The sequence below is a fragment of the Muscardinus avellanarius genome (genome assembly GCF_963383645.1).
Source record: "Muscardinus avellanarius genome assembly, chromosome: 14".
NCBI lineage: Eukaryota > Metazoa > Chordata > Mammalia > Rodentia > Gliridae > Muscardinus > Muscardinus avellanarius.
Window position 1 is genome coordinate 60,170,138 of NC_137800.1, and position 21,848 is coordinate 60,191,985.

The 21,848-nt window shown below is 43.8% G+C and overlaps 1 protein-coding gene across 1 annotated transcript in view; it reads left to right on the forward strand.

Moving 5' to 3' along the window:
- Nucleotides 1–8,128: 8,128 nt before the first annotated feature.
- The window catches only part of GINS4 (GINS complex subunit 4), a gene marked incomplete at both ends in the record, with an annotated part of 28,074 nt that continues 14,354 nt past the window's right edge, over nt 8,129–21,848 (forward strand). The window contains 2 exons of the mRNA XM_080709699.1: nt 8,129–8,224; nt 16,785–16,871. Coding sequence (XP_080565825.1) covers nt 8,129–8,224; nt 16,785–16,871 — 183 coding nt within the window. The remainder of the gene's footprint in view (nt 8,225–16,784; nt 16,872–21,848) is intronic.

Genomic DNA, 21,848 nt, shown 5'->3' on the forward strand with positions numbered 1-21,848 from the left:
TATATTCCAAGGTCTTTTTGTGGTTGCGGTACTGGGATGGAACCCAGGGGCATTCTACCTCTGAACTACACCCCCAGCCCTAATTTCTTATTCTTTATTTTGAAACAGGGTCTCGCTGAGTTGCAATGGGCCTCACTAAGTAGTAGCTGAGGCTGTCCATGAATTGCAAACCTCCTGTCTCAGCCTCCCGAATGCTGGGAATACAAGCATGTACCACCATGCCTGGCTTGTTGGTTATTTTATTTGTTTGTTTGTTTGTTTGTTTATTTTTACGTGTGGTACTGAGGGTGGAACCCAGGGGCTATTCTACCTCCGGGCTATACTCCCAGACCTATATTATACTTTATTTGGAAACAGGGTCTCACTAAGTTGCTGAGAGCCTCACTAAGTAGACATGTGATCCTCCTGTCTCAGCCTCCCAAGCGCTGGAATTACAAGCGTGCACCACCACACCCAGCTTATTGGTTATTTTAAAACAGGTTCTTGCTAGGTTGCTTAGGCCCTTCCTTGCTAAATTGCTGAGGCTAGCCTCAAACCTGTGATCCTCTTGTCTCAGCCTCCCAAGTACTGGGATCACAGGTGTCATGTTTCTCTTTGCTTGACTCTGATCCAGGAAATCATTGAAAAAGCATTTTATTCAACTGGATAAATGCTATGTTGGCCAGTGTTTCAGAAAATTGATTTTATCAGGGCATAATGGCACAAGCTTGTAATCCAAGTACTTGGGAGACTGAGACTGGAGGATCAAAGGTTCCCTGCTAGTCTCAGCTAGTTAGTGAGGCCCTCTGCAACTTAGTGAGGCCCTATTTCAAAATGAAAAATAAAAAGGGCTGAAGGTATAGTTTGGAGGTAGAATACCCTTGAGTTCAATCCCCAGTACCACAAAAAAAGAAAATTTATATTTTATTTATTTCATTTATATATTTATATATTTCATTTATATTTATTTATTTTTATTTTTTATAAGTGGAATATATTGAAAATGGTGTACATTTAGATTGTGCTTCATGCCTTTCCTCCTCCATTTCCCTTCCCCCTCCCAATAGAGAGTGTACAGGTTAACCATGCTATATTTATACTATTACACATATTCGTATGTAGCTCCTCCATTGAACAACCTCAGCTTTCTTCCTCTCTTATCTTTCCATTCAAGCTTTGCTGAGATTTCCCCTCCATCATCTGGAGTCCCTCTGGTATTACCACTATTCCATAGCTTGGACATATTAGAGAAAACATATGTCCCTTCTCTTTCTGTGCTTGACTAATCTCACTTAACATAATGTTCTCTAGGTCCTTCCATCTTCTTGTAAATGCTATTATTTTATTCTTCTTTATAGCTGAATAGAATTCCATTGTGTGTATTTCCCATAATTTTGCAATCCATTCATCTGTTGATGGAGATCTAAGTTGGTTCCATACTTTGGCTATTACAAACTGTGCAGCTATGAACATGGGTATGCATATGTTAATGTAGTTCTCTGATTTCAACCCCTTTGGAAAGATACCCAGGAGTGGTATAGCCGGATCAAATGGTGGTTATGTTCCCAGTTTTCTAAGGAATCTCCATACTGATCTTCATAGTGGCTGAACTAGTTTGCACTCCCACCAACAGTGTAAAAGAGTTCCTCTTTCCCCACATCCTCGCCAGCATTTGTTGTTGTTTGATTTCTTTATGCTTGCCACTCTGATTGGGGTTAGATGGAATCTCAGTGTAGTTTTGATTTGCATCTCCCTGATGGCTAGTGATGTTGAACATCTTTTCATGTATCTATTGGCTATTTGTATCTCTTCTTTTCTGAAAAGTCTATTCAGTTCAGTGTCCATTTCTTGGTTGGGTTGTTTATTTTGCTAGTGTAGAGTGTTTTGAGCTATTTGTATATTCTGGATATTAGCCCTCTATCAGAGTGGTAGCTGTAGGCTTCTCTTTAGGTTCTTGATGGTTTCCTTTGATGAGAAGAAACTTTTTAGTTTGAAGAGATTGCACTTATTAATTCTTGCTTTAATTTCCTGCGCTTTGGAAGTCTTATTGAGAAAGTTACTCCCTGTGCCTATATGTTGGAGTGTATATCCTATGCCTTTCTTTAATTACTTCACAGTCTATGGTCTAATTTCTAAGTGTTTGATCCATCTCGAGTTGATTCCTGTGCGTGGTGAGAAGTAAGGACTCAGATCCAGCTTTCTATAAATGGATAGTCAGTTCTCCCAGTACCATTTGTTGAAAAGGCTGTCTTTTGCCGGGCGTGGTGGCACACGCTTGTAATCCCCGCACTCGGGAGGCGGAGATAGGAGGATCGCGCTGCTTTGAAGCCAGCCTTGCTGGCTTAAGAGACCCTGTTTCCAAAAAATATATAAAATAGGTCTGGGAGTGTAGCCCGGAGGTATAAGGGTTCCATCCCCAGTACCACCAAAAAAAAAAAAAAAAAAAAAGAAAAGAAAAGAAAAGACTGTCTTTTCTCCAGCGTATGAGTTTGGCCCCTTTGTCAAAGATCAGTTGACTATATAGATGTGTGGGTTTCTTTCTGTATCTTCTGTTCTGTTCCACTGGTCAGTGTGCCAATTTTTGTGCCGATACCATGCTGGGGCTGCGACTCCTCAGCTCTGGCTCACTTGGCTTGTTCGCTCTCTTTTTTCTGCATGGACCCTCCAGCAGAGCAGCTGCGGGGTAGCTGGACTTTTTACACATTTGCTCATGGTTCCCTAGTGGCTCAGAAAAAAGGAGTCAGATGGAAGCTGCATTACTTTTTATGACTTAGTCCCTTAAACCATGCAGCATACCTCTGCTAAATTCTCCTGATGCAAGCAGTTGCAAAGGTTTTCCCATTTTTAGAAGGCAAGAACAGGGCTGGGGATGTGGCTCAGTGGGAGAGCATTTGCCTCACATGTGCAAGGTCCTGGGCTACCTCCCCAGCACTAGCACACACATACAAAAAAGACAAGAACACAGATCCCTCTTTTTTTTTTTTTTGGTAGTGGGGATTGAACCAAGAGGTTTTCTACCTTTGATCTATACCCCTAGTCCTCTTTATTTTCTGTTATGAAATGTGATCTTGCTTAGTTGCTGAGGGTCTCACTAAGTTGTAGAGGTTGGCCTCTAGCCCGTGAATCTTCCTGTCTCAGCTTCCTAAGTACTGGGATTACAGTCAAGGAGCACCACACCTGATGAGACCCCACCTTTTAATGGCGTGCCGGAGCCAGCCGGCAAAAGTATAGGTTCTGAAGAGAGGTGTGAGGATGAAGAATTCAACTCTAAGAATTTGATTCTCAGAATATTTAATTTATTTTAACGTGGGCGGGGCGCCAGCCCACTATCTCTACTGGCTGACCCCTGCCCCTGGGTCAATATCTCTACTGGTTGACGACTACTCCTGGGTCAGTATTCTCTATTACGCCGATGCTGAATTTGTTTTTCTAGAGGTATTTATACAGTTACAGGTCAATCAATGTCCTCGTGCTAGCTGGGCGTGGTGGCACACACTTGTAATCCCCGCGCTTGGGAAGCTGAGACAGGAGGCTCGCACGGGTTCGAAGCCAGCCCCAGCTACTTAGTGAGGCTCTCAGCAACTTAGTGAGACCCTGTTTCCAAATAAAATATAAAAAAGGTCTGGGAGTATAGCCCAGAGGTAGAAAGCCTCTAGATTCCACCCCCAGTACCACACACACACACACACACACACAAATATATATATATATATATATATATATATATATATATATATATATATATATCCTCATGCTACCACCACCAGAATACAATAAAGACCAATCCAAAGCACATATATTACAGATAGGTTGGTCAGTACCCTCATGCCATCACCATCTGATCGTCTCTCAGACTTTTTACTCTGAACTTTCCATGACCTTGTTGACTCTGGGTGAAGGACAGTCAGCTGAGTCAGAAATATTCTTTTAGGGGAAAGCCTTAATGGCTCGCCACAATAGAGTAGTGTCAATGTCACATTGTAAGGAGGTCTGTGGGATTAGATCCCTATCAGAGCAGCTATCCTCGGAAAATACAATCTGTAACAACTAAAAATGCTGGATAAACTGGGCATGGCTGTAATTCCAGTACTTGGGAGACTGAAATAGGAGGATTGCAGGTTAGAGGACATCCTTAACAAGTAGTAAGACTTATCAACCTAGCAAGACCATGTTTCAAAATAAAAATAAAACAGGGCTGAGGGTGTAGTTCAGAGGTAGAATACCTCTGGGTTCAATCCTCAGGAAAACACACTCTCTCTCTCTCTCTCTCTCTCTCTCTCTCTCTCTCTCTATCTCTCTCTCTCTCTGCTGGATTACAAAACTAAGGGAATACAGGGTTGAAATGGACCTTAAAAAAGGCCATCTATGCAGTTCGCAGACAGCCTCAGCTACTTAGTGAGGCCCTCTGCAACTTAGTGATACCCAATCTCAAAATAAAGAATGAAAAATAGGGCAGGGGGTGTAGCTTGGAGGTCAAATGTCCTTGGTTTCCATCCCCAGACCTGCAAAAAGAAGAAAAACAAAAAGCCCATCTAAGCCAAGTGTGGTGGCACACGCTTATAATCCTAGCATTTGGGAGCCTAAGACCGGAGGATCACAGTTCGCAGACAGCCTCAGCTTCTTAGTGAGGTCCTCTGCAACTTAGTGAGACCCTGTTTCAAAATAAAGAATAAGAGCAGGACTGGGGGTGTAGCTCAGAGGTAGAATGTCCCTGGGTTCCATCCCAGTACTGGGGGAAAAAAAAAAAAAAGGCCATCTAGCTGGGCATGGAGCATACTTGTAATTCCAGTACTTGGGAGGCTGAGACAGGAGGATTGAAGGTTCACAGCCAGCCTCAGCTACTTGTGAGCCCCTCTGCAACTTAGACCCTGTTTCAAATAAAAGAATAAGCCAGGCATGGTAGTACACACTTGTAATCCTAGTACTTGGGAGGTTGAGTCAGGAGGATCGGGTTTGTGGCCAGCCTCAGCTACTTAGTGAGGCCCTTTGCAAGTCAGTGAGACCCTGTTTCAAAATGAAGAATAAAAAATAGGGCTGGGGGGAATAGCTCAGAGGTAGAATGGCCTTGGGTTCAATACCCAATACTGCACACACACAAGAACAAAAAATAGCACTCACTAGGTGTACTAGTATTGGGAAGAGGTTTTAAAATGTATTAATGTACCAATATTGGGAAAGAGTTCCAATTTTGAAAATACATCCTTTGTACTAAAGAAAGCCAGGACTGGCAGGAAGAAGGGACTTGTAATTTACATTTCTGAAGAGGAGAAAAGAAAGCCAGCCAGGGAAGAGGTCTCTTTACATTTCTAAGGAGAGACAGATAGCCTAAGGGATGGGAGGAAATCCCAGATCCTGGAGAAGCAATTTCACACATCTTGGGAGGGTAGCAAGAGGTGTAGAGGTCTGTGTTTGGAGATGGAGACAGCAGAAAACTGGGCTAAATTAAAGGACCTTCCCCAGACTTGGTCAAGATAGAAACACTCAATAAACTGGGGTTCTTTGGTATATTCAGTTGAATTGCCCCCTTGTGCCACTCTCGGGCACAGGGCTGTGACTATATCCTGTATTTCTATATTTTTAATAAACTTCTTTAAGTCTTCAGCACCTGTTCAAGCTATGCATATTTATTCTTAGCTTAGGACAAGAACCTGCGGTTTTTTTTCTGGTTTTGGTCGTTTTGGGTTTTGTTGTGGTTTGAGAGAAAGTGTGTCCAGGACCCTAACAGGGGTCCCTGGGAACAGTTTCCCCACAACCATATTCTCCCAATCTGTAACACTAGGGGTGTAGCTTGGAGGTAGAATGCCTCTGGGTTCAATTCCCAGTTACCCCCCCCCAAAAAAAAGAAGAGGAGGAGGAGAAGGAGGAGATGGGAGAGGAAGAGGAGGAGCAATTAAAGAATGGAACATGGGGTTAGGGGTGTAGCTTGAAAGTAGAATTCCCCTAGTTCTATCTCCAGTACAAAAAAAAAAAAAGCCCATCTAAACTTGGGATGGTGGCACATGTTTGTAATCCCAGTACTTGGGAGGCTAAGGCAGGAGGATTGCAGGTTCCCGGACAGCAATTTAGTGAGGCCCTCTGCAATTTAAGGAGACCCTGTTTTAAAGTAAAAATAAAATAGGGCTGGGAATGTAGCTCAGAAGTAGAAATTCCCTTGGTTCAATTCCCAGTACACACACACACACACACACACACACACACACACACACACACCTAAACCAGGTGTGGTGGCACACACTTGTAATCTCAGTACTTGGGAGGCTGAGACAGGAGCTTCGAAGGTTTGAGGCCAGCTTCAGAAACTTAGCAAAACTCTGAACAACCTAGTGAGACCCTGTTTCAAAATAAAAAGGGCCAGGGGAATAGCTGGGAAGTAGAATACCTTTGGGTATAATTACAATGCATCAATACAAGGATATTTAAAAGAAAAAAATTAAAATTTAAATAGGGCTGGGAATGTAACTCAGAGGTAGAATGCTTCTGGGTTCAAACCTTAGTACCAAAAAAGAAAAAAGGACAGTAGAATCTGCGTTTCTCACTGGTTCACAGAGCACGCTGTTGCTGGCGGGTGGCGCCGACCTTCAAGAACCTCTGCCTAGCTCGGGTGGTGGCTCACGCTTGTAAATCCCAGCATTTGGGAGGCTGAGACAGGAGGATCCGGGTTCACGGCCAGCCTCAGCTATTTGGTGAGGCCCTCCACAATTTAGGGAGGCCCTGTTTCAAAATAAAGAATAAAAAAATAGGGCTGTGAGTAGAATGCCGTGGGTTCCACCCCCAGTACTGGAAAACAAAACAAAACAAAAATAACCTCTAGCCTAAAGGTATGAGAACTAGTGACCACCACCGCTGAAGCCCTGGCAAAGCCCCAGGACCCAAGCGCGATGGGTCGCCCTAGGCTCGCGGCCAGCCCTCCCGCCGCCTGCAGGTTTCCCAGGCTTCCCGGAGCGGCCTACGAGGCCCCGCCCTGGTGGTGGGCGGAGCCAAGGAAGCCTGTGTCCCTTCCCCGGCGTGATTGGATAGCGTCTTCCGTGCGCGGTGACGTCTTCGCTGGGCGGGAAGTTTCCGAGAGGAGCGCGGGAGCTGGGAAGAGCACTGCTGGGGTAGGTTCGGGCTGACTGGGGCGGGTGGTTCCGCGGCCTTTCGCCCCCAGGCGCGAGTTGTTGGGCTCAGCCGCTCGCCCGCCGCTTCGCGTCCCGACCTGCTCCTCCCGAGCGTCTCCGCTCCCCGGGGCCCGAGCAGTGAGCGAGGGGCCTGAGTGTGCTGGGGGAGGGGACGCACTGTGTTGGTGGCGCTGAGAGGAGACTGAGGGAGGGATGTGCTCTGTGTCCCCGAGACCCGAGGTCTCTCCTCGCCACATCCTTCTTAGACCTTGGGGCCACTGGGGCCACTGGCTGGCCCAATGGGGCTGTGCCTTGTGGCTCTTGGAAATTAGGCACTGATCAATTCTCCAATGATTTTAAGTGCCTGCCGTGAGTTGAGCAGTGTGTGAGCGTACAGACTACCCTGGTAATTGCATCCTCGCTACTAGAACTGCCAGGCCAACTTCTAAATATTTATATACGAATATACAAGATTCATATTTATTTATTTATTTTGGTGGTACTGGGGGTGGAACCGAGAGGCTTTCTACCTCCGGGCTATACTCCCAGACCTTTTTTATATTTTATTTGGAAACAGGGTCTCACTAAGTTGCTGAGAGCCTCACTAAGTAGCTGAGGCTGGCTTCGAACCTGTGCGATCCTCCTGTCTCAGCCTCCCAAGCGCTGGAATTACAAGCGTGCGCCACCACGCCCGGCTTCAAGATTCATATTTAAAGTGAAATGAAGACAGCCACGGAGGTACAGAGTCATCACTGGGAAGCCAAACGGATAATGTCTGCATAGTGTGATAGGCGGACAATTCAAGATGCTCCTGGGAAGGCTGTTATAAGGGAAACCCATTTGAGAAACTGATAGGGCCTGTAACTTGAGGGAAGAGGCAAAACACTGAAAAATTCCTCTGTGAGTTCTCTAGTCACCATCGGTGGGCCCCAGCAACTCTAGTAAACTTTTCCTTTCTCCAATACCTAGTAGTCTATTCTTGCAAATAGGTGGACAAAACCTTGCAAGTTACTGGTTCTTTTATTCTCATTAGGTTCCTGGCTTCAGAGACCATGACAGAGGAACTGGAGCTCACAGGACAAGATTCTGATGAGGATAGTGAGGAGGTGGTCCTAACTCCTGCAGAACTCATTGAAAGGTTGGAACAGGTAAGCATTCCAAATAGAATTCTTTTCTAAAATCTTAACTTTTTATATTTATTAATTTACTTTTTTTTCAGTACTGGGGATAGAACCCAGGGGCAGTCTACCTCTGAGCTACACCCACAACCCTATTTTTTATTCCTTATTTTGAAATAGAATCTCACTAAGTTACACAGGGCCTCACTAAGTAGTTGAGGCTATCATCAAATTGCGATCCTCCTGTCTCAGCCGTCCAAGTAGTGGGATTACAAATGTGTACCACTATTCTGGCTAGCCTTTTAATTTTTGAAGTTTCATTTGTTGTTGTTGTCGTTGTTGTTATTTTTTTGTGTGTGTACATGTGTACGTGTGTACATGTGTACACTATGGGAGGATTGAATCTAGGGCCATTCTGCCTCTGAGCTCCACACCCAGCTCTATTGAATTTTTTATCTTGAAACATGGCATTGGAGGTCGAATGCCCCTGGGTTCCATCCCTAGACCCGCAAAAAAACAAAAAACAAAACAAACAGACAAAAAATGGTATCACTAAGTTGAAGAGGACCCAAGTTGCTGAGACTGGCCACGAATCTGTGATCCTCTTGTCTTAGGCTCCCAAGTACTGGTATTACAGGTGTGCAATACCACACCCAGCCATCTTAGCTTCTTAAATTACACCAGCTGTGCTAATATCACAGATAAAAAATTACAACCTGTAATTCAAGGCTTATTTCTAGTGAACAGGGACTGAATCTTACAATTATCTTACTGAATAAATCTCACACAAAAATAGAAAATAGGGGAGACAATTTGTGTTAGAAACAGATATCAAAATCTTTAAATAGGGTTAGTAAAAGACACCTGAGCGAAAAATTTTTTTTTTGCCTGCATGTATGCATATGCACGTGTGCATATGTGGTACTAGAGAATGAATCCAGGAACCTTCTACCTCTGAGGTACATCCGCAGCCCTATCTTATTTTTTATTATTTATTATTATTAATTATTATTTATTATTATTATTATTATTATTATTTTGGCAGTACTGGGGTTGGATCCCAGGGACATTCTACCTCTGAGCTATACCCCGGCCCAATTTTTTATTCTTTGTTTTGAAACAGGGTCTTACTGAATTGCAAAGGGCCTCACTAAGTAGCCAAGGCTGTCCTTGAACTGAGATTCTCCTGTCTTAGCATCCCAAGTGCCGGGATTACAAACGTGCACTACCAAGCCTGGCTTTTATTTTTATTTTTGAAACAAGGTCTCACTAAGTTGCTGCACACTGGCCTCAAACCCAGTCTTCCCATCTCAGCCTCCTAAATACTGGGATTATAGTACTTTGTGTAACTGCTTGGGGAAAATTCAGTAGAGCATTTCACACTTGGTATTTGCAGGAACTGTAGAGGTATAGTCGAAATTTGCAAATCACTTAGTCACTTTAAATATTTGCTCTTTCCCTGGAGTTAACTGAGTTAGCCAGAAAATGCTGAAATACTTTCTTTAAGGAAAAGCTGATCATAGTCTTTCTTTTCCTCCCATACATTTCCTTGGATCAGCTATTCTCTGTATTTCCACTATTTAAAATAACTTCTGAGGTCTTTTTCCTTTGATTTGCTGAGTATTTCTGTGGGCCAGTAGCTGTGTTAAGTTCTTTACAATGATCTTCTTGTGAGGTTCTGGTAGTTTAGGAGTTTGAGTTATCTCCATGCCCTGAATCTATTATGTGACCTTAAGTAAGTATGGCTTGCATCTAGCTTTTCCTTGACTAAACCATTGTTGAGCCGGGCGTGGTGGCTCATGCTTGTAATCCCAGCACTTGGGAGGTTGAGACAAGAGGATCGCACAGGTTTGAAGCCAGCTTCAGCTTCTTAGTGAGGCTCTCAGCAACTTAGTGAGACCCTGTTTCCAAATAAAGTATAAAATAGGTCTGGGAGTATAGCCTGGAGGTAGAAAAGCCTCTGGGTTCCACCCCCAGTACCACAAAAATAAATAAATAAATAAATAACAATAAAACACAAGTTGCTGTTCTGGGATATACCTCAGGGGTAGAGTGATGGCCTGACAGGTATGAGGCCCAGGGTTCTATCCCAGCACAGGAAGGAAGGGAGGGGAGAGATGGGAAGGAGAGGAAGAGAGAAAAAGAGAGAGAAACAAATTCAAGTTGCAGAAGAAACTATGTAACGCTCACATGCTCCCACAACTCTTGTTTGAGGCAGATCTTGTCCCTTGTGTGAAGTGGACACTGGTGTACTTACAACCGGAGCCTGGTGACATTGACTCACAGCCTTAGTGCCAGCTGGAACTCCAGGCTGCTCGCTCTCCTTGGTGTCATCAGGGGCTTCTTGGAAGGCAGCCTGAGGGTAGAGGGGCCCAACAGCATGGCCACAGCTTGGCAGTCGGTGCATGAGCACGAGTTAGGTGTTTTGCCTGATGCTCTGTTGCGGTGTTGTGGATGCAGCCACTGGGGTGTCTGCCATCTGAACAGCTGCAGCCAGATCCGGGCACTTGTGCTGTGTCACAGTGAAGGAGCAGCCTGGCAGGGCCGCTCATGAGCACATCTCCAGGAGCATGTGTACCAAGCATGCTGATGAGCGCCTGTAAAAAATGGCATAAAAGGTGTTGCCTACAGTGCAGTTTCTCATTTTAGTGATCATATTAGTTTGCCTAGGCTGCATAACAAAGTACCACAGATTGGGTGGCATAACCAACAGAAATCTATGGTACTAGCACTGTTGCTGTCTTCTGAGACCTCTCTCAGGCTTGTGGGTAGGCTATAATCTCCCCATGTCTTCATATGGTCATCTTTTTGGGGCCTGTTGGTGGTAAAATTTCCTCTTTTTACTAGAATGCCAGTTGAATTGGATTAGGGCCTATCCTTATGATCTCATTTTAACTTAATTGCTGCTTTAAAGACCCAATTTCCCTGGGTGTGATGGGGCATGCTTGTAATCTCTGTACTTAGGAGATTGAGACAGGAGAATCACAGTTTTACCACCAACCTCAGCTACTTAGTAAAGCCATACACAACTTAGTGAGACTCTGTTTCAAAATAAAGAATAAAAAATTAGAGTGTAGTGGCACACACTTGTAATCCGAGCATTCAGGAGGCTGAGACCAGAGGATCACGATTCAATTCATGGCCAGCCTCAGCTACTTAGGCCCTCTGCAACTTAGTGAGACCCTGTTTCAAAATAAAGAACAAAAAATAGGGCAGGGGGTGTAGCTCAGAGATAGAATGTCTCTGGGTTCAATCCCCAGTACTACAGGAAAAAGACCCTATCTCCAAATACAGTCATTCTTAAATATTAGGATTTAGGACTAAAACAGACTTTAGTTTCTTCTCTCTCTCTCTCTCTCTCTCTCTCTCTCTCTCTCTCTCTCTCTCTCTTTATGGTACTGGGAATTGAACTCAGATTAATTTTACCTCTGAGCTACACCCCTAGTCCTTTTTAATTTTTTAATTTTTTATTTTGAAATAAGGTCTTCACTAAATTGCTGAAGCTCACCTTAAGCCTGTAATCTTCCTATCTTAGCCTCTATAGTACTGGAATTAAAAGTGTGCACCACCATACCCAGCCAGAAGCATACTACCTCAGAGCTATACCCCCACCACTATTTTTTTTTTTTTTTTATTTTAAAACAGTCATGGTGGTACATACTTGTAATCCCAGTACTTGGGAAGCTGAGAAAGGAGGATTGCAGGTTCCAGAACAGCCTCAGTAAGTAGTAAGACTCTCATCAACCAAGTGAGACCCTGTTTTAAAAACAAATATAAACCGGGCGTATGCACGCTTGTAATCCCAGCACTTAGGTTGAGACAGGAGGATCACACAGGTTTGAAGCCAGCTTCAGCTACTTAGTGAGGCTCTCAGCAACTTAGTGAAACCCTGTTTCTAAATAAAGTATAAAATAGATCTGAGAATCTATCCCGGATGTAAAAGCCCCTGGGTTCCACCCCTAGTAACACACACACACACACACACACACACACACACACACACACATATATATGTTAGGGCTGGGGGTATAGTTTGGAGATAGACTGCCCCTGGGCTCAGTCCCCAGTACCACACAAAAAAGAAACAGTCTCACAAAGTTGCTGAGGCTGGATTTGAATCTGGAATCCTCTTGTCTCAGCCTCCCAAGTACTAGGATTATAGGCATGCCCTACCACTCCTGGCTGGTTTTTATTTTTTTGTTTGTTTTGCACTTCTGGGGATTGAACCCAGGGCCTCATGTATGCTAGCCAAGTACTCTCAGTGAGCTACACTCCCAGCAAATATGGACTTTGGGAGTAGGATACAACTTAACTCATAACAGTGAAGATGGACAGATCATCTAAAAATTCTGATCAGAGCTGGGCATGGTGGCGCACACTTGTAATCCCCGCACTTGGGAGGCAGAGACAGGAGGATCGGGCAGGTTCGAAGCCAGCCTCACTGGCTTAAGAGACCCTGTTTCCAAATAAAAATATGAAAAATAGGTGTCTGGGAGTGTGGCCCGGAGGTAGAAAGGTTTCCAGGAACCCCAGTACCACCAAAAAAAAAAAAAGAAAAAAAAATTCTGATCAGGATTGTAGCTAGGTATTAAGGCACCTGCCTAACAGGAGTGAAATCCTACATTCAATCCCCAGCACCACACACACACACACACACACACACACACACACACACACACACACACACAAGTTTGACCAAGAATCAGATATAGTCATTTCAGAAGTCCATGATTTTTCTTTTTGGCAGTGGGTGGTGGGTCCTGGAGATGGAACCCAGGGGCATTCTACCTCTGGGTTTCACTCCCAGACCTATTTTATATTTTTATTTGGAAATAGGGTCTCGCTAAGTTTCTGAGAGCCTCATTAAGTAGCTGAGGCTGGTTTTGAGCCTGTTCAGTCCTCCTGTCTCAGCCTCCCAAGTACTGGGATTACAAGCGTGTGCCACCACGCCCGGCATAAAGGTCTATGAAATTAAACATAACTTCCTCACTAAAAATTTTAGTAAGATTATATTACCATAATTTCATAATAAAAATGAACAATCTTAGCTGGTGCACACTTGTAATTCCAATACTTGGGGGGCTGAGACAGGAAGATCACAGCCTCTTGGGAGGATCTCAGCTACTTAGGCCCCCTGCAACTTAGTAAGACCCTGTTTCAAAATAAAAGAATAAAAATAGGGTGGGGGGGTGTAGATTGGAGGTAGAGTATCCCTGGGTTTAATCCTTGGTACCACACACAGAAAAAGAACAATCTTCCCTAATTACTGTATTTTATTCCAGCGCCCCTTATAAGCTTTGTCATTTCCTTTGAATGTCCTGTCTTGCAAAGGTCGGGAAGCCCATGGTTAGATGCAAACAAATGTAGTGAAACTACAGGGAAAATTGAACGTTAAATTCAGGCTGGAGATTACCTCTGAGGAAGGAGGGATACACAGAAACTTTTAAAATAATGTCAGTTCTGAGATCAGACAAGATCGGGCATGCTTGTAATCCCTGCGCTTGGGAGGCTGAGACAGGAGGATTGCACGGTTAGAAGACAGCCTCAGCTACTTAGTGAGGTTCTCAGCAACTTAGTGAGACCCTGTTTCCAAATAAAATATAAAAAAAAGGTCTGGGAGTATAGCCCAGAGGTAGAAAGCCTCTGGGTTCCACCCCCAGTACCACCAAAAAAAAAAAAAATAAATAATAATAATAATAATAATAATAATGTCAGTTCCATACCCAGCCCCGAAAAAAAATAAAATAAAATAATGTCAGTATTCTTTAATGAAATGTACACACACCAATGTGAATGACATTTTCTTTACATTTAGTATATCATATATATTTTGTACCTGTTCAGTATTTAATAAAATTAGTTAAAAGAGAAAACATGCCAGGCGTGGTGGCGCACCGCCCGCTTGTAATTCCAGCATTTGGGAAGCAGAGACAGAGGATTGTAGTTTGCAGACAGCCTCAGCTGCTTAGCGGGAGACCCTTTGCAATTCAGTGAGACACTGTTTCAAAAATAAAAAGACTAAAAAATTGGGCTGGGAGTATAGGTAGGAGGTAGAATGCCCCTGGGTTTCATCCCCAGTACTGCAAAAAAAAAAAAAAAAAAGAGAGAGAGAGAGAGAGAGAGAGAGAGAGAGAGAGAGAGAGAGAGAGAGAGAGAGAGAACTTTCAGTAAGTCCTCCAGAAAATTTGATGTTCTCATTCTTAGACAGATTGTCTTTTTGGTTCATTTATATAATAGACTTTGGAGTGTAGCTAGTGTTAGAGTGCTTGCCTTGTTTGCAAAAGGCCCCTGGCTTTAATTCTCAGCAACACACATGTTGTGTTTAATGTCTGTTTGTCTGTCTGTCTGTCTGTCTGTCTGTCTCTCTCTCTCTCTCTCTCTCTCTCTCTCTCTCTCTTTCTCTCTCTCTCTCTCTCTCTCTCTCTCTCTCTCACACTCACACACACACACACACACACACACACACACTTTTTTTAAATAGCTGCAACACTATAAAAGAAGCTCAGTACTTTAAAGGTATTTTTTGTGGGGGTTGTTTAGTGCTAGGGATTACACTCAGGGGCATTCTACCCTACCTCTGAGCTATATCTCAGTCCTATTTTACTTTATATTCAGAAAGAGGGCTTCTCTAAGTTGCTGAGTCTAGCTTCAAATCTGAGATCCTGCTGTTTCAGCCTCCCAAGTCCTGGAACTACAGGCATGTGCTACCACTCCTGGCATAAAAGAATTTATGACTAGCAATACTCAGTATTTAATAATGTGTCCCGGTGATATTAATTTGGGAAACAGAAACTCAAGAACATTAGAAAAATAGGTTAAAATTGAGCAAGGTCAGTAACTTGGTGAGATTCTGTTTCAAAATAAAACATCTAGGAATGTAGCTCAGAGTTAGACCAACCGTCCCTGGGTTCAATACTCAGTACCATAAAAAAAAAAAAAAAGAGGAAAACTAGGTTGAGCCTAGTTGGCATGTAATTCTAAGCTGTGCTTAAACTCAGTTTTCTCTAATTGAAAGATAACTATAGCTCTCCTTAGTCACTTATGTATATTTCAGTTCTCTAAGCCTCGATAATCTGCAAATGTATCAAGTAGGAGGGCCTGAGTCGTAAATTAGACATTTAACCTAATGCTCCAAAACCTTAATAGATGAATTATCCATTTCTATTATCCCTTATATTTTGGGGCTATATTAGTATTGTATCCATTTCTTCTTGAGTATTATGAGTGAAAAAGTATTTGTAAAGTGCCCTGAGCTTTAGGAATGAAAAGATGGACAGATTCACTTAGTATCACTGTTGCTTTATTTCTCAAAATAGAAAAGGCAAGGGTGCCCCCTGGTGAAGTAGTTGTGAAGCAGTAGGAATGTGCACTGTGTTTATGCTACTTGGTGACAGGCATAGCCGGGACACCAGGTGGCATTACTCTCAGCAAAAGTTATTACACTGGCAACTGGAACCCAGGGGGATTCTTCCTCTGAGCTACACTCCCAACCCAAGATTTTATTTTATTGTTTGGTGGTACTGGGAACCCTTCTACCTCCGGGCTACACTCCCAGACCTATTTTATATTTTATTTGGAAACAGGGTCTCTTAAGCCAGTGAGGCTGGCTTCGAATCTGCGCAATCATCCTGCCTCCGCTTCCCAAGCGCGGGGATTACAAGGATGCGCCACCACGCCAGGCCCAACCCAAGATTTTATTCTTTTTTTTAAATGAAACAGGGTCTCACTGACTTGCAGAGGGCCTCACTAAGTAGCTGAGGCTGTCTGCAAACCTCCATCTGCCTGTCTCAGCCTCACGAATGGTGGGATTACAAGCTTGCGCCACCACACCCAGCTAACAATTATTTATTTATTTATTTATTTATTTATTTATTTATTTATTTATTTATTTATTTTAGTTTTTTGCAGGTCTGGGGATGGAACCCAGGGGCATTTGACCTCCGAGCTCTATCCCCTGCCCTATTTTTTATTCTTTATTTTGAAACAGGGTCTCACTAAGTTGCGGAGGGCTTCACTAAGTTGCTGAGGCTGTTCACGAACTGCGATCCTCCAGTCTCAGCCTCTCGAATGCTGAGATTATAAGCGTGCGCTACCATGCCTGGCTAACAATGATTTTTTTTTTTTTAATTTGGTTAAATAAAAGGTTGTAAACTCAGCTGGGCATAGTGGCACATGCTTGTAATCTCAGCATTTAGGAGGCGGAGACAGGTGGATCACGGTTCATGGCCAGCCTGAGCTACTTAGTGAGGCTCTTTGCAACTCAGTGAGACCCTGTTTCAAAATAAAGAATAAAATAGGGTCGGGGGTGTCGCTTGGAGGTTAATGCCCCTGGGTTCCATCCCCAGTACCACACACACACACACACACACACACACACACACACACACAAATTGTAAACTCAGCCTCCCCATAAGAAGACATGGAAGAGCCAACATAAAACAGTTTTTCCTCAGCATTCCTAATATTTCCAGCTGACTGGCAGGCAGGCAGTTTTCTTTGCACAAGATATCTGATTTTCATGGTCTCTGAACTGACAATGTTGTTTGCTCCATTGTGAGTGATACCCGTTTATTCTAATATTGTGTTTTAGGCCTGGATGAATGAAAAGTTTGCCCCTGAGCTGCTGGAAAGCAAGCCTGAAATTGTGGAGTGTGTCATGGAGCAGCTGGATCACATGGTAAGAGCTGCTTGTGTCTGGGTTACCACGGAAGGAAGGTTAAAACATTTGGATAGCATAGTAAGAGGTTGTGGTAGCAAATCTTTTTTTTTTTTTGTACTAACTCAGCTCAGTTCATTAAAATGAAATGATTGGTTACCTATATTTAGAAAGTGTCAGAGTTCTTGTAAGCTTCCTATGAAAGTCTAGGGTTCTACCATCACTGGCTCTGCATTTCTTTTTTTTCCCTTTCTTTTTGCTTTTTTGTGGTTCTAAGGATTGAACCCAGGGGCATTTACCTTCAAGATGCACTCACAGCTCTGTTTTATTCTTATTTTAAAACAAGGTCTTATTAGGTTGATGAGAGTCTCACTACTTGCTAAGGCTGTCCTTGAAATTGTGATCCTCCCGTCAGCCTCCCAAGTACTAGGGTTACAAGCATGCTCCACCATGCCTGGCCTGGCCCCGCATGTCTCTGTTAGAACAGCTTAAGGCTCACCCTCTTTCAGTGTGCTCTCTTGTTCCCCATAGTCCCTGACTACCTGGCTTCTCATATTCTGTACCAGCCTGGTTCCTGCAGCCATTTTGAGTTTGTGGTGCTTGGCTTAGATGATCTAGATTTAAGTCAGTATTCATTGCAAAGGAGCTTTAACATGTAGGTATTCAGTGGGGCACAACTTTAATCACAATGCTTGGGGGGCTAAGGAAAGAGAATCACAGGTTTGAGGGTAGCCTCAGCACTTTATTTTTTTTTAAATATATTTTTATTGGTTTATAGTAGTCAAATATCTTAATGGAATAAAAAACTTGTGGAGATATACAAGCACACATCATCCAGTTAGCCTTTATCCAATCCCCATCCCATTCCCTCCCCCTCCGTCACTCCCTTGCTTGATTTAGTGACTGACTTTGATATGTTTAAGTACATCATGTGCTTTAAAGAGTTTCCCTCTTCCCCCTCCCATCCCCTCAGATAAGTCACCTTAATTACTTCTCTATAGGGCCCCTTCTTCAACTAGAGTTCCTCTTATTACCCATTTCTCCCTAGTTCTCACATATTAGAGAAAGTATCTGATTTCTTATTTTTTGTGAGATTTCCCTGTAGATGCCATAATTTTGCAATCCTTTATGGCTGGGTAAAAGTCCATTGTGTACATATCCCATAGTTTTTTTTTTTTTTTTTTTTTTTGTGGTACTAGGGTTCCTGGAAACCCTTTTACCTCCGGGCTACACTCCCAGATCTATTTTTTATATTTTTATTTGGAAACAGGATCTCTTAAGCCAGCAAGGCTGGCTTCGAACCTGCGCGATTCTTCTGTCTCCGCCTCCCAAGCGCAGGGATTACAAGCATGCGCCACCATCCCCAGCAATCCCATAGTTTTGTAATCCACTTATCTGTTGATGGACATCTTGGCTGGTTCCATAGTTTGGGAATGATAAATTGTGCAGCTATGATCATAGATACTTGTGCATTGGTTTGTTAGTTTGGTTTTCATTTTTTTGGGTAGATACCCATAGTTGGTATTGCTGGGTCACATGATAAGTTCGTTTTCATTCTTCTGAGGCTCTTCTGTCATCTTTCAAAGTGGTTGCATTAATTTGCAATCCCATCAACAATGCAGTAGAGTTTCCACTTCTCCATAGCCAATCAATTACAATTTATCTCTTCCTTGGAAGTCCTACTTTAATTTTCCACACTATTTCCTATTTGCTGAAATCATAATAGTGAGTGACGTTGACAAGATGATCCACTCACACCCAATTTTTTTTTTTTTTTTTTTTTTTTTTTTGGTGGTACTGGGTGTGGAACCCAGAGGCTTTCTACCTCCGGGCTATACTCCCAGACCTTTTTTTTTTTTTTAAATATATATTTTATTTGGAAACAGGGTCTCACTAAGTTGCTGAGAGCCTCACTAAGTAGCTGAGGCTGGTTTCGAACCTGTGCAATCCTCCTGTCTCAGCCTCCCAAGCGCGGGGATTACAAGTGTGCGCCACCACACCCGACATCACACCCAATTTTTTAATAGAAGGTCACTTGGATCTGGAGATCTGCTGAGAGATGGGGGTGAGACAGCAGCAGCTTCAAGTGCTTCCTGACCTCACAATTGCAGGGACCTACTGGCCCTTTGCTGTGCAGCAGGCCACAGTCTTGGCCTCACTGCATGGTATGCTCCAATCCCTGCATTGCAGGCCCCAGCACAGGCAGGCTCTGATCCTGGCTTCGCAGGCCCCAGCACCAGCCTCACTGCATGGCAGGCTCCGATTGATCCTGGCCTCGCAGGCCCCAGCACTGGCCTCACAGGGCGGTATGCTCTTGTCTCTGTCACTGTGGGCAGGTCGTCTACAGAATCCCAATTATTTTCATATATATATATATTAGGAGAAAACAGTATATGTCTTTTGCAATAGCTGGGAGCTCGAATACCTAGTAGCAATGAATTTTGTCTCCCCTCTGAAGGCAGAGGTCCACAGCTTCACCACAGAGAGCGGGTTCTGCTGCTTTGAGCGCACCCTGGCCCCCAGCACTGCGCAGAGGAGTGCAGAGGCCATGAACGCTGTTGTCTCCTGGGACGCTTGGCTCACTGGCCAGCCCCGCTATGTGGGGCTCCCTCTAATGCGCCTCGAACATTTTTCTTACATAGTATGTTGTCCTGTGTTCCTGAGCATGTGGGACAGGAACAGTCTACTTTTGGGGAGATTTCTTCAAAAGTTCAGGGTGGATTGGATTGGATCTGCCTGCCTTTCCCGAATACTGGCTGCCACTGCCACCATCTTGGTTCTCTCCTGAACATTTTTCTTACATAGTATGTTGTCCAGAGTTTCTGAGGATTTGAGCAGAAGCAGTCTACTTTCAGGGAGATTTCTTCAAAAATTCAAGGTGGATTGGATTGGATCTGCCTGCCTTTCCTGAATACTGGCCACCACTGCCATCTGGTCTCTTCTCTTCATTATTTTTTAATAAAAGAAAACAGTACGTGTGTTTCGCAGAGGTTGAGTACTTAGCAGCCATGGATTTTATCTCCCCACTAAGAGCGGAGGTCCCCAGCTTCACCACGGAGAGCAGGATATACTGCTTTGAGTGCATCCGGCCTGCAGCGCTGCCCAGAGGAGCGCGATGGTGAGAAGCGCAGTTGTCTCCCAAGATGCGTGGCACACTGGCCGACCTGGCTATGCAGGGCTCCCTCTGACACGCCCCGAACATTTTTCTTACATAGTATGTTGTCTAGAGTTCCTGAGCATGTAGGGAAGGAGTAGTCTACTTTTGGGGAGATTTCTTTCAAAAGTTCAAGGTGGATTGGATTGGCTCTGTCTGCCTCTCCCAAATACTGGCCGCTGTCGCTGCCATCTTGGTTCTCCTCCTAAACATTTTCCTTACATAGTATGTTGTCCAGAATTCCTGAGCATGTGGGACAGGAGCAGTCTAATTTTGGGGAGATTTCTTCAACAGTTCAAGGTGGGTTGGATTGGATCCGTCTGCCTCACCCAAATACTGGCCACCACCATCTTGGTCTGTCTCCTCTCTCTCTTATTTTAAATAGGAAGTCATGACTGGAAATTTCTCTGTATTGTCCCAATTGGATATTAAACCAAAATCTGTTGTCCAGGGTTTCTTAGAGGAATACATGTCCTATTTGGCTGCTGCCAACTGTCACCACTGTGGCTGTGGTTGCTGCTGCGGCCACTGCCATCTTCCATGCCCCAGCCTCAGTACTTTAGTGAAACACTATTTCAAATTTAAAGAGTGCTGAGATGTAGCTCAAAGGTAGGTTGCCCCTAGGTTTAATCCCCAGAACCCTCCCTCAATCTGGATATCTAGTTTCTTGTCTAGTGTTATAATACTGCTTTATAGACCCTGTAGACATTTCTTCTGTGTGCTATAAAATCTTTGGGAGTAAATTGAGGTTAAGGGCCCTTGTGACTGACTATATTCAAATTCTATCTAAATGGTTATTTTCTAAAAGTAAATTAGTATTGTGTAAGCTTTATACAGTAAGACTATAGTTATATTTATATAATCAAAAAATATGTGTGAAGCTGGGTGTGGTGGCACACGCTTGTAATCCCCATGCTTGGGAAGCGGAGACAGGAGGATCTTAAGCCAGCCTTGCTGGCTTAAGAGACCCTGTTTCCAAAAAAAAACCATAAAAATTGGTCTGGGAATGTAGCCTGGAGTTAAAAGGGTTTCCAGGAACCCCAGTACCACCAAAAAAAAAATATATATATATATATATATACACACACACACACACACACACACACACACACACACATATACACATGTGTGTGTGTGTGTGTGTGGCCATGGGTTTAGTCCTTTTCTCTCTCTCTCTCTCTCTCTCTCTCTCTCTCTCTCTCTCTCTTTCTCTCTCTCTCTCACACACACAAGGAAAAATGAAAAGAAATAAATTGGAAATGAGGACTTTCGGGAAGATGGCGACCGAGAAAAGCAGCGTTTACGAGTCCTGCCAAAACTCAATCTCTATTGCCACAAAATCTGCACTTTTCATAGCCAGAAAACACTATCAGCAGGGAAATAAAAAATGTAAACACAAGGGACAGAGAAAAAGAAGTCTAGAAGAACAACCCTAGACCAGAAAAGGAACCAGCCTGCAATGCGGTGGCAGAGCCGCGCCAGCGCCTTCTTCCCTCACAGCACCAGGCTCTAGAGAAGAAAGGTAAACAAGGAGCTGAAGTGAGCAGCTGCAGATCATTTGGGTATAATTCAGCAGTTCTTCCAGCGCAACGAACGTCTAAAACTCCCAGTGGACAAGATCATCACGCCTTCCAGGGACTCAGAATGGAGCTCCAAACCAGAAAAGAAATACGCCAGCCTCACGGCCGAGGACATGGCAGCAGCTCCATATTGCCAGCAGAGGCAGCGAGTTCACCAGGCCCATGACAGCTACAGATCCGCATGCAAAATAACCATAAGGGAAATTGCAGCTCCTACAGGAGAAATCCCAGCACTGCATGCCCAGGGACTTGTGCAGCTTTGAT